Source organism: Eriocheir sinensis, chromosome 23 (genome assembly GCF_024679095.1).
Source record: "Eriocheir sinensis breed Jianghai 21 chromosome 23, ASM2467909v1, whole genome shotgun sequence".
In the NCBI taxonomy this organism is placed as follows: Eukaryota; Metazoa; Arthropoda; class Malacostraca; order Decapoda; family Varunidae; genus Eriocheir; species Eriocheir sinensis.
Genome location: NC_066531.1, coordinates 4,178,275 through 4,195,708, shown reverse-complemented (window position 1 = coordinate 4,195,708; position 17,434 = coordinate 4,178,275). Strand labels below are relative to the sequence as shown.

General features: G+C 42.0%; 1 protein-coding gene across 1 annotated transcript in view; it reads left to right on the top strand.

The window, feature by feature from the left end:
* Positions 1-15,627, top strand: part of LOC127002430 (zwei Ig domain protein zig-8-like) — a 60,510-nt gene extending 44,883 nt beyond the window's left edge. The window contains exons 7-8 of the mRNA XM_050868345.1: positions 3,816-4,029; positions 12,483-15,627. Of these exons, the coding sequence (XP_050724302.1) occupies positions 3,816-4,029; positions 12,483-12,622 (354 nt within the window). The 3' untranslated portion in view covers positions 12,623-15,627. The remainder of the gene's footprint in view (positions 1-3,815; positions 4,030-12,482) is intronic.
* Positions 15,628-17,434: the final 1,807 nt, after the last annotated feature.

Genomic DNA, 17,434 nt, shown 5'->3' with positions numbered 1-17,434 from the left:
ACCCAACTTATCTTCACCCGGCCGAGTAGTTGAACCCCGGTCCCTCTGTTTGTGAGGCAGACGCTCTGTCCACTGAGCTACCGGGCCGTGTGTGTGTGTGTGTGTGTGTGTGTGTGTGTGTCACCGTTGCCATATTATCGTACTCAGAGCCGCGTATTTACCGGTTTCTGGCCCATAACTGTTGCCAAGGCGCATCAATAATTATAATTAAAAATTTAAACGATAACCATATATGAATGAAGGATTTGGGTCGGAAATCGGCAAACATTAGAGGCAGAGTACGACAGTCTGGCAACTTTTTTTTTTTTTTTTTTTTTTACGTCGCGGCCTATTGCGCCGGTAGGCTTCTTCCCGGTGGGGCATGATGGTCGCCTCAAGGCTTCTTCCCGGTGGGGCCTGATGGTCGGCCCAGCCCGTTCTGGCGCAGGCGAGTGTTTATAGTGGCGCCATCTTGCATTGGCTCATGCTGCCCTCCCGGAGGTCATCTTTAATCCTAGAATCTAGAGTCCGGGTTGATAGGTGGTCTTCTGGACAGCATGTGGGTAGTTTTAAGCCACTCGGCGGCGGCTGAAAAATCCCAGCTTGGTGGCACCGGGCGGGGATTGAACTCGCGTCCTCCTGAACGCGGTGCCGTCACTCTGTCGACTCAGCCACCGCCTGGTGTGTGTGTGTGTGTGTGTGTGTGTGTGTGTGTGTGTGTGTGTGTAAGTCACCGTGGTCTATCACGCTTTGACCTCGCGATTATGAGTTTTGAAGCTATGGCAGCTGATTTTTTAGAATGGTTGAAATCTTACAACCACACACGACTGGGAGGCGGAACACAACCCTCGACGGACACCCCGTGCCCTTTCAGTGCTGGGCGGGCAAGTGCACGGATTAAAGGAGACTCAAGAGACTAAAGGAGATTATATCGAACCCGGTACCTCTGGGTTTTGGATTGAGATGCTGTGTGTGTGTGTGTATGTGTGTGTGTGTGTCGGAAGGGGTGGGGTGGGGGTGGGGGGGGGGGCGTTGTGTGTGCGTTGAGAAGTTCGTGTGTGTGTGTGTGTGTGTGTGTGTGTGTGTGTGTGTGTGTGTGTGTGTGTGTGTAATATAAGACACAAGTGTGTTGGGAGGGGGCGGAGTATGTGTATCAATCAGTTAGTCCGGGCAAGGCTCCATGCAGGTCCCCTTCCCAACCTAAATACTTAATGGCAGGATATATGGACAGGCTCAACTCACGAGCTTAGGGGGCGCCCCTTTGCCCTTCTACACTCTGGGTTGTCTCGTACATAAACAATATGATGAGTATGGTCAAATTGTAGGTAGCGAGCCATATGTCCGTAGAGCCGGAGTTGGCGCTCAACTATGCAGGTAAATGGCCTGAAATCAGGCTCACAGAGTAAATGGTGGTTAGGCACAGTTTTCCAGCCATATTTCATGATTCTTCTTAGGCACCTATTACCATATGCACCAATCCGCCTCTTTAAGTCCATGTCGTACAGCAAAAAGAGTAAGGCAGAAAGCACAAGCGACTTAACCCGTCTGCTGCGATTGGAACGACTTTGGCTCTCACTGGTAGCCTGATAATATACAGCCCCAGGTCATTCTCTGTCTCTGTGGTGGATAGTGGAGTGTTTCCCATGTTGTATTGGTATGCTGGATATCCCCTCCCAAGGTGTAGGACTTTATACATTTTTCTTCATTGAATTGTAGCAGACACTTTTTTGATCCACTCCTGTAGCTTGGTGAGGTCTTCTGGTAGGAAATTTGCAGTCAAGAGGTTAAAGATCCGGACCTTTGTCTTTCTGCACAGGTATCCACAACGTCCCATGCTCCTGCTAAGTGAGTCTATAACTCCATAGACCAAGCCCATCCGACGAAAGACTTTATAACGAGACTCCCCGTTAATTCCTTATGCGTTCTGCCAAAGGCCCCAGTAAGCTTTCTTAATGGGGCCTGCTGGCCGATCGCAACTCGATATGACGCAGGCAAATGTTTTATAGTGGCACCATCTTACTTGGCTCATCCTCCCCTCGTTAGTATTTTCGGCTCACAACCGAGAGAGCCCGGATTCGATTCCCGGGCGGAGTGAAAAAATTTGGGCGGCTTTTCCGATACCTTACGCCCCTGTCCACCCAGCAGTGAATGGGTACCAGGTATTAATCGGGGGCTGTGTCCCGTCTCCTGGGGTCTGTTCCCTTCTCCTATAATTCCTTCCCCTTCTGTCTCTCTCCGGCATATGACCACAGATGTTGCGCCGACTAAACGAAACTTTCCAACTTTTTTTCATCCTCCCCTTCCGAAGCTCATTTCCTAACCTCTTAGCGAGTTAATCTAGAGTCTGCGTTGATAGGTGCTCAAGACGGCATGTGGGTAGTCTTGGGCAACTCGTCTATGACTGGAAATTATCAGCTTGTAGTGGCGGGCGGCACTTGAACCTGGGTCCTCCGGGATGCCGCTCTCGCATGTTGGCTACGCAGACACCGCCTTCTCTGCACAACGCTGCCAAGCTATAGAAAATGTTCCAGGATATCAATGTCTACGCCACAGGCTTGATCAGACTGTACTAGCTCATCTAGTAAGCCTCCAAATACCAGTCGTCCCCTAAGTCCCAATGGCTTTCGCCTCCCTGTGCAATGCCAGTGGTCAAGCATGAGTCTATATATACCAAGTCAAGTCATTCTGCATCAAAACTGCGACCGGTACGCACAGGGGGCGGTTTGGGGGCGGAGCAGCGGGATGACGTCACTTGAAGGTAAAAAAAAAAAAAAATACCCGCCAGTTCAGGGGTGACTAAAGTTGCGGCCGTGTGTGCACTTTGGATGTGCACGCTTGCTTTCTTTCACAGCGCGTTCAGGCAAGCCACTGATGAAAAAAATATGCCTTTTTATTGTGCTATTGCGTGACTGTAATTCCAATGCCTACAAACGGCGGTGTGGGGTGTGAGGAAGGGCATATTGAAGTGATTGATTTAAATTAGTCCACCTTTCTTCGTTTTCTCTAAATCCCTGTTTCTACATTCTCTAGTTTGGCTCCAAGCAACGTCACGCATAAACCACGCCTCGGCCGTGTCTCCTCCCACAAACCTGCACCGTATGACTTGACTTGGTATATATATAGACTTAGGGTCAAGCGTTCTGAAGCGTCTAGCCTCGAGTCATGTAATTCCTGCTGAGAGGGTCCTCTGTTGAAAGAGGTTGAGTAATGCAGAGTAGAAACATCGGCATAGGAGTGGATAGAACAGTTTGTTATGGAAGGAACATCGTTAATGAACAACGAAAAGGGAGAAGGGTAAATAATAGAGCCCTGCGGATCACCACTATTGATGTATTTCGGAGAACAATGACCACCAATCAATGGAAAAAAGTTGGAAAGTTTCATTTAGTCGGCGCAACATCTGTGGTCATATGCCGGAGAGAGACAGGAGGGGAAGGAATTATAAGAGAAGGGAACAGACCCCAGGAGACAGGACACAACCCCCGATTAATACCTGGTACCCATTCACTGCTGGGTGGACAAGGGCGTAGGGTATCGGAAAAGCCGCGCAAATTTCTCCACTCCGCCCGGGAATCGAACCCGGGCTCTCTCGGGTGTGAGTCGAGTGTGCTAACCACTGCACCACGAAGTCTCTCCACCAACCAATGGAGAAATAAATCGACCTGAAAGGAAACCAGACGGAAAAGCATTGATAGAGGGATATACTTCGAAGGAAAGTGGTTAGGAAAGCAAAGATTTGTGCCAGAATATGTCCAAAGTTTGTGTTGCATGCTTTTATTTTATCAGACTTAGTTACTGACCATGGTTGTAAAAAAGGTGATGTATTATCCACCCAGGGCTTGACACCACCCCAGTTCATCTTCTGGTTCCACAACAACAAGATGATCAACTACGACCAGTCCCGCGGAGGCGTCACTGTTGCCATGATCTCAAGGAACCCTGCCGTCTCCAGGATCACCATAAGAGATGCCACCTTTACTGACACTGGGAACTACACCTGCACCGGTAACAACATCACTCCCGCTTCCATCATCGTGTTTGTTTCTGAAGGTATATATATAATTTCACGTGCCTGCTAATCCTATACTAACACCGCTACTCATACTACTACTGCTCCTGTTACTGCTTAGGCTGCTGATACTTCTGCTGGTGCTATATTTTGTATCGTAAATGAGACAGCTCTGCTTTTGCTAAGTTTCCTCTGTTTGTCATATTAACCCGGTAGCAGCGACGGGCCAAATTTGTGGCTTCACCGTGTACCAGCGACGGGCCACATTTTTGCCATGATATAAACCCCCCAAAATAAATGATGCATAAACTGACCACAAATGCGTTGATATAGATTATGTAATGGTTTGTGTGAGTGATGATTTTTGCTCATTTTTCTCGCTTAGAGGGACCTTTAAGAAACATAATCCCTGCTGCTACCGGGTTAAGTCTTTCTTGAGCGACAAGGTTCCTAGGAGCTGTCCAAACGTAGGGTTACTGTACACGACGTTTCGATGATGACACTGTGGTCTGTACATTCTTATATCCGCGGGTGTTGTGCGCTGATTGGTGGGTAAATGCACAGCGCTGACTGACTGGTCGTTTCCTCATATACTGGGAGGCGGTGGGGTTGAGTGGGTTGCGTTTTGCTTTGCTTCTTCTATTGAATGTAGGTAAAACTTGTACATCTTGTGACTGTATATTTATTTCCGGCGATGAATTACTCATGTGTATTGTGCTTCGAGGAGAAGGCGGGATGATTATTCAATATTCTTCAAGGTTACGGCCAGGGAAGGATTGAAACGTCGAGCACAACAACAGGAAAAAAATTGAATAATCATCCCGTCTTTTCATCGAGGCACAATGCACATGAGTAATTCATCGCCGGAAATAAATATAGTCACAAGATTTACAAGTATTACCCACATTCATCGCCGGAAATAAATATAGTAACAAGATTCACAAGTATTACCTCCATTCATCGCCGGAAATAAATATAGTCACAAGATTGACAAGTATTACCCACATTCATCGCCGGAAATAAATATAGTCACAAGATTCACAAGTATTACCTCCATTTATCGCCGGAAATAAATATACGGTCACAAGATTTACAAGTATTACCTACATTCATCGCCGGAAATAAATATACAGTCACAAGATTGACAAGTATTACCTACATTCATCGCCGGAAATAAATATAGTCACAAGATTTACAAGTATTACCTACATTCATCGCCGGAAATAAATATAGTCACAAGATTTACAAGTATTACCCACATTCATCGCCGGAAATAAATATAGTCACAAGATTCACAAGTATTACCCACATTCATCGCCGGAAATAAATATACAGTGACAAGATTTACAAGTATTACCTACATTCATCGCCGGAAATAAATATACAGTGACAAGATTTACAAGTATTACCTACATTCATCGCCGGAAATAAATATAGTCACAAGATTTACAAGTATTATCCACATTTCATCGCCGGAAATAAATATAGTCACAAGATTTACAAGTATTACCAACATTCATCGCCGGAAATAAATATACAGTGACAAGATTTACAAGTATTACCCACATTCATCGCCGGAAATAAATATACAGTGACAAGATTTACAAGTATTACCCACATTCATCGCCGGAAATAAATATAGTCACAAGATTTACAAGTATTACCCACATTCATCGCCGGAAATAAATATAGTCACAAGATTTACAAGTATTACCCACATTCATCGCCGGAAATAAATATAGTCACAAGATTTACAAGTATTACCCACATTCATCGCCGGAAATAAATATAGTCACAAGATTTACAAGTATTACCCATTCATCGCCGGAAATAAATATAGTCACAAGATTTACAAGTATTACCCACATTCATCGCCGGAAATAAATATAGTCACAAGATTTACAAGTATTACCCACATTCATCGCCGGAAATAAATATAGTCACAAGATTCACAAGTATTACCCACATTCATCGCCGGAAATAAATATACAGTGACAAGATTTACAAGTATTACCCACATTCATCGCCGGAAGTAAATATACAGTGACAAGATTTACAAGTATTACCAACATTCATCGCCGGAAATAAATATATCAAGACCACATCAGGAAGTGCCGATTCAAAGGCAAGACTTCCGCAATCTCCCTGAACCTGAACCCTACTTTTCGTCAGCTCCGAAGAGCACTTGTCGCTCAAGAAAGACTTAATTATATGAATGTAGAAAAGTCAACAGAAGGTCAATAGAGCAGAAATAGCAATAGCTTTCAATCTCGTCTGCATAAAAGTGAATTTACTCTCTGGCTACACCAACATCAGTATATACAGTAAAGGAAGCGGCTCAAGGGCAAATGAAAACCGAAAGAGCCCGCTAAGCACCGCTCTTGTAAGAAGTAAAGAGTGGCCGGGAAAGAGAGGGCAACTTCGGGCGGAGAGGTGTCTTGATACTCCCCTCCTGAAAGAGGTTATAATGTAAACAGGAGGAATACAGACAAAGGAAGGCTAGTCCAAGGGAAGGATCCGCCTCTTTTTTATAAATAGCCCGAGGATCTTTATTTGGATATATGTTATTAAGAATCAACATACCCGAAAATAGAATGAAGTGTGATATTTTTTTGTGATATTTTTTTTTTAATTAAGTCCATCTGTTTCGTCATTATTGCATCGATGTTATTGTCCTTCGCACAAAATTTGCTTTATAACCTTCCTAACAAATTTAGTGAAAAAAAATGATAAAAACTTTTCATTTAGTAGCAAAAAATATCATAAGAAAATGTGCAGTCCGAACTTATTTGCACTATATTATGCAAGAGAGAGAGAGAGAGAGAGAGAGAGAGAGAGAGAGAGAGAGAGAGAGAGAGAGAGAGAGAGAGAGAAATATAGATAGATAGATAGATATAAATATAGATAGATAGATAGATAAATAGAAATATAGATAAATAGATAGATAGATATAGATAGATAGATAGATAGATATAAATATAGATAGATAGATAGAGATAGATATAAATATAGATAGATAGATAGATATAAATATAGATAAGTAGATAGATAGATATAGATAGATAGATAGATAGATATGCATTTTTTGATTGATTTTGTATTGCAACATCCCTAGTTCTTAACCTTAGAGTTTTATGACACTCGCGTAGAGACTAAAGGGGCAGATGCGACTAACGTATTATTATCCAGATTATCATAGATTAAAGAAAACGGCGATTAACGATTTTTCTTCCATTTTCTTGTCATAGCGGAATCAAATAGTCAATGTCCCAGACCTGTTATTATATGATTCCTTAGGGTTCACTGATCACATGTCAATGCATTTGTCTTATGGTGTGGCTCCTGTGTCCCCCTTTCAAAGGTATTAATCGCTCTATAGGGCGAGGGTATCGGGACGCGCCAAGTCATTCATTGTTGCCAGGTTTGATCTTCCAGGCTCAAGGGGGTTTCGTGGTGCAGTGGTTAGCACACTCGGCTCACGATCGAGAGAGCCCGGGTTCGATTCCCGGGCGGAGTGGAAAAATTTGGCTGCTTTTCCGATACCCGACGCCCCTGTCCACCCAGCAGTGAATGGGTACCAGGTATTAATCGGGGGTTGTGTCCCGTCTCCTGGGGTCTGTTCCCTTCTCCTGTAATTCCTTCCCCTTCTGTCTCTCTCCGGCGTATGACCACAGATGTTGCGCCGACTAAATGAAACTTTCCAAACTTTCTTCAAAGCTCGCCTGGTTTATTTTCATTGCTTACAGTGTTCTTCTTCACTTTTCACGTTTCAATCCTTTTTTTATATAGATATTAATTCCAAACATGCTTGTAAGTAGATTACACTTGTCATGGCCAAAATTGTGTTCTACCACAGTCACTTGGGTGGCAAACTTTACTCTAAAATATTGTGCATACTTGACTTTCATGCATTTCAACCATACTTTTAAATGTAGCGATTGGTGTGTTGGTTGTTGTGGTGGTGAGGAATCTCGTGGTGGCGATGCGCTTGAACTTGGACGTGAGTGTTGGCGCGTACCCGTTATTTGCGTTTTCCTTTGTATAGACTGCCATTCGCCTGTCATCTCCACAAGCCGTTTCCGCTTTAACATGATGTCAGTGAAAGGCTTCAGGGCAATAGTAAATGCTCTGATGCCTTAGCAATAGCTCCCCCAGGCACCAGTTCATCTGAGTGGGAGGAAGGAAAGCAACCCGCATTGGGACTGGCCCGCCACGCCTACTTAAACTCAGGCTCGGTAAGACATTTAAATTCTCGGAAAAATGCAAATAAAGCTGTCATTTAATAGCTGATGTAGAAACGATCATGCCAGAGCGTTTCTCATTTTCGATATTTTTTTTAAAGGGTGCCAGATCATCCCCATAACAAAGAATGGAATAAAATAATGAAGTTGCTGGTTAACTTTTGCATAAGGGCTTTGGACAGTATAGGGATGAGCTTAGAAAGACATGTACAGCGGGTCCGTGGGTGGAGGTAAAGACATGCAGTTAAAAATTTCGTAAAAGCAGTCAGAATGATAATACTGATAGAAGATAAAAAGAAAGACAACATTGCAGAGTAATTTAAAGGGGCTATTACACTGGGCAAATTTTCCGTGGATCTTCAGTCAAACCACGATTTCCGCTGGCGTGGTTCTCATTTGTTTCTTGTTATTGCTGCTGATGATGATGGTGAGTAATACCGTCGTCCTTCGTTGAAATCTACCGTAGCTTTGGAAGATCGTGGACACGTCAGAAAACCACGGAAATATGTGAACCACGCCAGCGGAGATCGTGGTTTGACTGAAGATCCACGGAAAATTTGCCCAGTGTAATAGCCCCTTAAGTAGGAGAGGTTCGTCAGTAAGAGGAGGGGAATTGACGAAACGAAGAGCTCTGACTCTACTCTGTCTAAAAGGACTGTGTTTGTGGAGCCCCTCCACACATGAGATGCACACTCCATACCATGGCGGACAAGGCCTTGGATAAGGATAGCATCTGGAAGGGCGATAAAACTGGTGGAGACGATACAGAACGCCTAACCTGGAGTTAAGATTTTGAGCTACGGATAGACCAAGAATGTTTAGTGTAGAAGATGGTGAAAGCTGAGTGCTACTGAAGAATGAGGGAGAGGTTTTTGGAAGAGTGTGTCGAGTTGATATATAGGTGGAGAAATTGAGTTTTTTTTTATAGTTGAAGGACATTAAATTTCTCCTACCCCATTCAGAAATATTTCACGCAAGGTCTGAGCTTCAGCGTTCTGCAGCCTCCAATCTATAGTCTTGTAATTCCTGTTGGGAGGGTCTTCTGTCCAAACATACTGAGTAAGGGAGAAAAATCATCATCATCGAAGTGGATAGGACAAATTGTTTTGTGTGAAAAATAGTGGCCGTCAACCACAGCAGAGATAGATCGGCCACAAAGGAAACTGGAGATATAAGTACAGAAAACGGGACAGAAACCATAGGAGGGTAGCAAATATTTGTGCGAGACTCTGTCTGAAGCTTTCGAAATGTCCAAGGCAACTGCAAAAGTTTCCCTGAAACGGGTAAGAGAGGATGACCAGGTGTCTGTCAAAAAGGAGGAAGATCACCAGTAGCACGCCCTTCTCGGAACCCATACGGGTGATTAGAGAGAAGGTCAGAAGTTGAAAGATACTTAAGAACTTTCTGGTTAGTTTTTTTTTTTAAATCATCAACAAGTAAAGAAAGTAAAACAATAGAACGTTAGTTTGAGTGATTCGAGTGGTCACCTCTCTTGGGCACAGGCTGTATGGAGGCGTTCTTCCAGCAGGAGAGAAAAGTAGATTTCAAAAGGCTAGGATTAGAAAGCGCAAGGCTGTGGCATTTTCTACGAGTGAAATATATTTTGGTGAGTCGAAAAGTATATTGGGCGCGATTTCGTAAGAAAATGTAAAGATCATGGTTAGCAGGAGTGGAAGGCTTTGGTACCTTCGTGAGCTCCCTCTCTATCTTTTATAGAACAAGACAACTAATTGACCTAAAGCTTTTTAACATGAGTGGAGAAGGAAATGGAATGTGTGTCTCCTTTCCAGAGATATTCACCTACGAAATGCGGTGGGCACACACAGAGGGGTCTCTCTCACCTTGAAGCAGTATTCATTCCACGAAAAATCGGAAAAGTACATCCTCAGATCATCCCACCAAGCTGAAGCGAATTACCAGAAACACCGCCTCTTCGGTGGACCCAGAGGATGTACAGAAGCGATAAGACAGAGTGCGGAAATAAAGTTGTGATCGGAAGAGTCCAACGGAGAGACCATTTTGATATAATATGCTGAAGATTTAAAGGCTAGGTAAAGGTCTAGAATGTTGGGCGTATCTCCAAAGCGATCGGGGAAGCGTGTAGGGTGCTGAACCAACTGCTCTAGATCAATGAGACCAAAGTTGTAGGCTTGTTTACTAGACTGGTCAGTTAAGAAAAAAAGGAAAGTTTGGTATAGTCGGCGCAACATCTGTGGTCATATGCCGGAGAGAGACAGGAGGGGGAAGGAATTATAGGAGAAGGGAACAGACCCCAGGAGACGGGACACAACCCCCGATTAATACCTGGTACCCATTCACTGCTGGGTGGACAGGGGCGTAGGGTATCGGAAAAGCCGCCCAAATTTTTCCACTCCGCCCGGAAATCGAACCCGGGCTCTCTCGATTGTGAGGTCAGTTAGAGGATGAAAGCCAAAGCTATGGTGAACATTGAAATCTCCTAAGATGGAGATATCAGCGAAGGGAAAGTGATTCAAGATGTGCTCCACTTTAGAGTTCAAATAGTCGAAAAGTTCAAATAGTGAAAGCAATGAAAAAAATAAAATGCGTTCCTCAAAACGTAAATTATTTGAAAAAGAAATGCAAAACTTCAAGAACCCATGTAAATATTGTTTTGAAATGATTACACTGTTGACAAGAAACAATAATTGAAGCAAAAATGTATGGAAAATTCATGTTTTCAGTGACACTAATATCTGAAAAAGATAAGAAATTCACTTATTCGAAGAAAAATCTTAATCATATGCATATTTATAAGGCAATCGTAAAAAAAAAAAAAAATAGATTGCAGCAGTTTTTAGTTTACAACACCCAATAAAATAATGTATAACCGAAAAAAAAAAAAGAAAAAAAAATAATGACAAAAAATATAACATAACATTATCTTCAAACCTGAACAGAAGCAAGTTCATAAAACGTTTTCTTTTGTGTTAAAATCTCAATCTCAGCTGAAACATGAAAAATCATCTATTTGTTTACATTTAGAAAAGGTGTCGAAACATTCAAAAGGATTATTGGCATGCTTATAAGAACTTTTTATCTTAGAATTTGAGCTAAATGACATGGGAATCGAGATAACAGTAAGGTCGATATTATAAGACACTTTGGCTTCTCACATTACCTATTTCTAAAGGTCAAAGAGGGGGTCAATCGAGTTCTAATGAGTGTTTCTTTAGGTTCACGGCACAGAGGAAGGGTCAAATTACCACCGGGGTCATAAAAATACTCCTGGAAATGTCCCAAACTCCTATGAAAGCCTTGTCAAATATGTTTTTTTAGGTTCACGGCACACAGGAAGGGTCAAATTACCACCAGGGCCATAAAACTACTCCTGGAAATGTCCCAAACTCCAATGAAAGCCTTGTCAAATATGTTTTTTTAGGTTCACGGCACACAGGAAGGGTTAAATTACCACCAGGGTCATAAAACTACTCCTGGAAATGTCCCAAACTCCTATGAAAGCCTTGTCAAATATATGTTCTTGGACGACGAAATGTTTAGTAATGCGGCAATACGACCCTAAATACCTTGACAATCCTACGTAGATTCACACATGACCAACAAAGAATGATCGATGTTGAAATCTGGAGATAAGCCATTAAATGAATATGAAGAATAGAAAAGAAATATTGAAAAAAATAATTTGCCAGGAGAACAAATCATGATCAGGGACTTTGATATCAAGAAACTAGCACACCATAAAATTTTAATTATAATAATGTTTACGTATATATAACGGGATATTGACTTCATACTGTCTCTTAATACCTTTGTTTAGGAGAAGCGGGTTGCCGGGACCTATTTCCTATTTATTTTACCTTTCGTCCGCCGTTTTCTATAAAAGATATATTCACTTCAGCTTTTACGCTTCAGGTCACTTCAAGATTGCAGCTATTCGGCGTCTGAAAGTTTCACGAATGGGAAAACATATAGAAAAGGGACTTAGGGCCGCCTTCACAGTCGTTTTGTTTGTTTTGATCGTTACCAACAGCGCCGATCGACGCTATAGTTTTCCACGTGAAACTGGCCGATGGGGTAGTGGCGGCTGCAGAGGAAGCGAGGGGTGTTGAGAGTGTGTGGCAAGGTGCGGGGCTTGGCTAACCCCGCAGCCGCCACTACCCATCGGCTAGTTTTACGTGGAAATACTATAGTTTTGTTTAGCATAACCATATTTCGTTTGTACTCTCCTAATCTGGTCCAGATATTATAATTACTAACCAAATTTTACACTTCAGGTCACTTCAAGACAGCAGCTATTCAGCGTCTGGAGTCAAGCGCGATCACCGTGATACAACTGAACAGCATAAGCATCCTATCTCGGCTGTTTGCTGTGATGCTGGTTTGTTTGGTGAACGTATTTTACAAGGGAACTTGATTCATGCTGGGTGATACCTTATTTGCCCTGAAATTCTCCTCACCACTCTATCAGTACAGGAGAGAATTCTGGCTCAAATAGTGTTAATTGATGTTTCCGTGTCAAGACTGTATTACTGTTTTAATATTAGTTTTACGTAAATGTTATAGTAAGCATTTTTGGAATGTGCATAAATTTCTGCTAACAGAACATGATGGTTTATCAAATGATACAAAATGCTTGGTGTTTCAGCTAACATATTGATGACCTGTAGTTTTCTGCGTTCACTAGGGAAAGACTTTTTTTTTCTCTCTCCGCTGTACGACATTGATTTCCGTAATAATGTAACTGGAGACCAAGGACCAATAGATACTCTCAACGCACAATTATTTCCCCATTTAATATGTACAATAACTTGGAAGACGTTACACTATACACTATTATGAAAAGAATACTGGAATGAATTACGATAAAAGGGCATTATAACTACTGCTATAATATGTTGTAATATGACATTTTATATTGCCTTTATCTGTTGTAATACCATAAACACTATTGTCTTTTCCCGTTGTTACACTTAAAAGCTATTGACCGTATCCATTGTCAAAGAGTTACAATTGCCGTGGTTGTATAGTAATATATAATTTTTTTATTAACACAATTCATAGTAATACCATAACTACTATCGTCCGTATCATACCATATTTACTATTCTACCTATCATTGTCCAATCAAAATTACTATCGTCCGTATCCGTATCATACCATATTTACTATTCTACCTATCATTGTCCTATCAAAATTACTATCGTCCTTACCCATATCATATTTACTTATCTACCTATCATTGTCACATCAAAATTACGATCGTCCTTACCCGTTGCATACAATAATTAGTGTTCTGAGAAGCATTGAGGGGTGACGTCATGACAGCCGAATATGTGAGATGGCTTGCAGACATGTTCAGGAACCTTGAAAGTTATTTGCCATTAGGCCCACCTCAGTTTTTATAATCAACATACACACAAGATTATCTTCCTCAACTCCAACTTCCTATTTCCTAAACTACAGTCTTTCATCCACTCTAATCACACCTCAAGGAATGGGAGAGGAGACCTGTCATATCAATGGTGGGTTTCACTTAAAACCTGGTAGCAGCGGGGATCATGTTTCTTAATGGTCCCTCCAAGCGAGAAAAATGAGAAAAAATCACCCCTCACACAAACCATTTCATAATATTTATCAAAGCATTTGTGATCAGATTATGTATCATCTGTTTTGTATTTTGGGGGGTTTATATCATGGCACAAATTTGGCCCATCGCTGGTACACGGTAAAGCCACAAATTTGGTCCGTCGCTGCTACACGGTAAAGCCACAAATTTGGCTCGTCGCTGCTACACGGTAAAGCCACAAATTTGGCCCGTCGCTGCTACACGGTAAAGCCACAAATTTGGTCCGTCGCTGCTGCACGGTAAAGCCACAAATTTGGTCCGTCGCTGCTACACGGTTAATAAGATTGATGAGGAAGATTTTCATGTATGTGTCCAAAATATATAAAAAAATGGTAAGTAAATCGAATTATGGAAATAAAGATATTGAACAAGAAATTTGCAGATCGAGTACTTTTTTTTTTCTCTCTCCCCACCTTTCTATCCTTCCGCCCCCCTCACTCCTTTTTTTCATTCTCAGTCTCATCCTTTCGTCTCATTTCAGGAGAGAGAGAGAGAGAGAGAGAGAGAGAGAGAGAGAGAGAGAGAGAGAGAGAGAGAGAGAGAGAGAGAGAGAGAGAGAGAGAGAGAGAGAGAGAGAGAGAGACAGACAGACAGACAGACAGACAGACAGACAGACAGACAGACAGACAGACAGACAGACAGACAGACAGACAGACAGACAGACAGACAGACAGACAGACAGACAGACAGACAGACAGACAGACAGACAGACAGACAGACAGACAGAGAGAGAGAGAGACAGAGACAGAGACAGACACAGAGAGAGAGAGAGAGAGAGAGAGAGAGAGAGAGAGAGAGAGAGAGAGAGAGAGAGAGAGAGAGAGAGAGAGAGAGAGAGAGAGAGAGAGAGAGAGAGAGAGAGAGAGAGAGAGAGAGAGAGAGAGAGAGAGAGTTATGGCGGATATAAAGTAGAACGAAAATGGGAAAAATATGCAGAAGCTAAAACAAAAGGAACGAAGGCTTTGGGAGGGTTGGAGAAATATAAAATCTTAAGAATATTATTATTTTTTTTACTGAATAATGCAAGAAGAGTTGTATTCTGTTAAACTTAATTAAATGTATCAACAACAACATTCATTTGGTTTCAGATCCATTCACTCGGTTAATGGCTATCGAATATCTTAATATCCGTAAGGAAATTCATCAGCCAGGATGTTTATATATAATTGGTTGATTGATCGTTTAGTGTTGCAAGAAAACAACAAAGGAGAAGGGAGGAGCATGCCATCCCAACCCCCAGGCAGGACAGAGTGTGATTATACAACGAAGGATACATGTGGAAGTAGCACCAGGAAACTAAAAAGATACAATGGTACAAAGGTTTACATAAAAAACTAAGGACCAATAAGAAAATGAGCATGCACGCATCCATGACAACAAAGATGGGAGGAATCCTATACCAATACCAAATTCTCAGAGGGGTGTTGTAAATCATAGGCCGAAAAGTAATGGAGGGTTTTTGCTCATATTGTTTTGATTTTAAAAACATTTAAGACAGTATAATACACAAGAAATCGTAATACTCTGGCACTGCTTAGTCTTAAAGGGGAAAACACCAATAATTACATTTGGAGTGAAAGTCAAGACGCAGGCAACGACGTCCCAAGGGGCAATCTCACACCCTCGTTACCCGCGGAGATAGAAGTGGAAGACATGGCGCGCGGCGAAGTAAAAGGTGAAGCCACAGGAGCCATATTGAGGTTGCTGTGAAGTAGGTGGTAGGTCGGACCAGTCGCGCGCAGTGGCGAACCTTTAACATTTGGCGCCAGGCGCAGTATACTGACCACCGGTGCCCCCTGCGTTATTCCTCGGCGGGGATGTTAACTGCACGACAATTATCGTATTTGTGCGACAATTTAGCTATTCGCACGATGTACGATACAGAGTTGAGAATCGTACAAGAATATACGACAATTGAGTGGCAAATTAAATTTTAACAATTGAAACAAGGAACTGGGGTATTTTGTAAAGAAGGAAAGGTCAATGCAAAAAAAGGTGGATGTCAACATTCGCCGAGAGAGAGAGAGAGAGAGAGAGAGAGAGAGAGAGAGACGCTGTCACTGCCAAATCTTGACTCTTAGTGCGGGGTAGCAGAAGGGCGAGTTTTCTTTCGCTTATATTTCATATTTTCCCTTTGACGTATAACGGTATAATAATAATAATAATAATAATAATAATAATAATAATAATAATAATAATAATAATAATAATAATAATAATAACAATAATAATAACAATTTTATTTCACCCAAAGGCATATAAACAATAAATCGATAAAAAATCGTAAACACTAAAACAAAAAATTGTACTATTTACTATCATTGTATATGTATGTATATCTATGGATGATACTGCTGTGCCTAGGTCTGCACAGTATACCTAGGCACAGCATCGCTACCCCTCATTGTGTACAAACAGCAGGTCCAGCCACTCCTGTTGGAATAAGTGAATGGGGAAAAAATAAACTTATTATGGCGACAGCAAACATAAGAACAATAAATTCAAATTAAATAATAACGGTTTTAGATTTCTAGTGTGAATGTACGATAATATACGTCAACATACGATAATTTTGGCGGCCCGGTACGACAATGTGGGCTATAAAAGTTAACATTCCTGTTCCTCGGTGAAAGTAGCTTGTCATATGGCAGGCTAGCGGAACACGAACAACCTCAAAGGCAGTGAGAAAAGCAGAGGGAAGCAGCAGGTACACGGTATATACTCTCTAGGAACAGCGCAGTTAAAATCATATGTTGACTCTGACATCTGATGACACTTTATTTTATTTTATATTTTTTACAGCAATTCAAAATTGTGGTATCCAATTTTGGCGCCCCAAAAACCGCGCGCCCAAGGCCTTGGTTCCCCCCAAAGTCTATATACACCAAGTCAAGTCACGCGCAGGTTTGTGGGAGGAGACACGGCCGAGGCGTGGTTTATGCGTGACACTGCTTGGAGCCAAACTAGAGAATGTAGAAACAGGGATTTAGAGAAAACGAAGAAAGACGGATTAATTTAAATCAATCACTTCAACATGCCCTCCCTCACACCCCACACCGCCGTTTGTAGGCATTGGAATTTCAGTCACGCAATAGCACAATAAAAAGACATATTTTTTCGTCAGTGGCTTGCCTGAACGCGCTGTGAAAGGAGGCGAGAATGCATATCCAGAGTGCACACACGGCCCCAACTTTAGTCACCTCTGAACTGACGGGTATTTTTTATTTTTTTTAGCTTCAAGTGACGTCATCCCGCTGCTCCGCCCCAAAACCCCCTCCTGGGCGGACCGGTCGCAGTTTTGAAACAGAGTGACTTGACTTGGTATATATAGATTTAGGTTCCCCCACCCACCCTTATACGTTCGCCACTGGCCGTGCGATACACTGACTGTGACTTGCCTTGACGTCACTATAATACATTTGAACTTTCTGTCAAAATATTTTCTCCAGATATCAGTGGGAATAATATGGAAGTTTAAAACCTGCTTCTAGACCCACAATACAGTTATCAAAAAACGTACAAATCATGTAAGGCAATACTGAATAAGTTTTTTGCTTGATATATATATATATATATATATATATATATATATATATATAT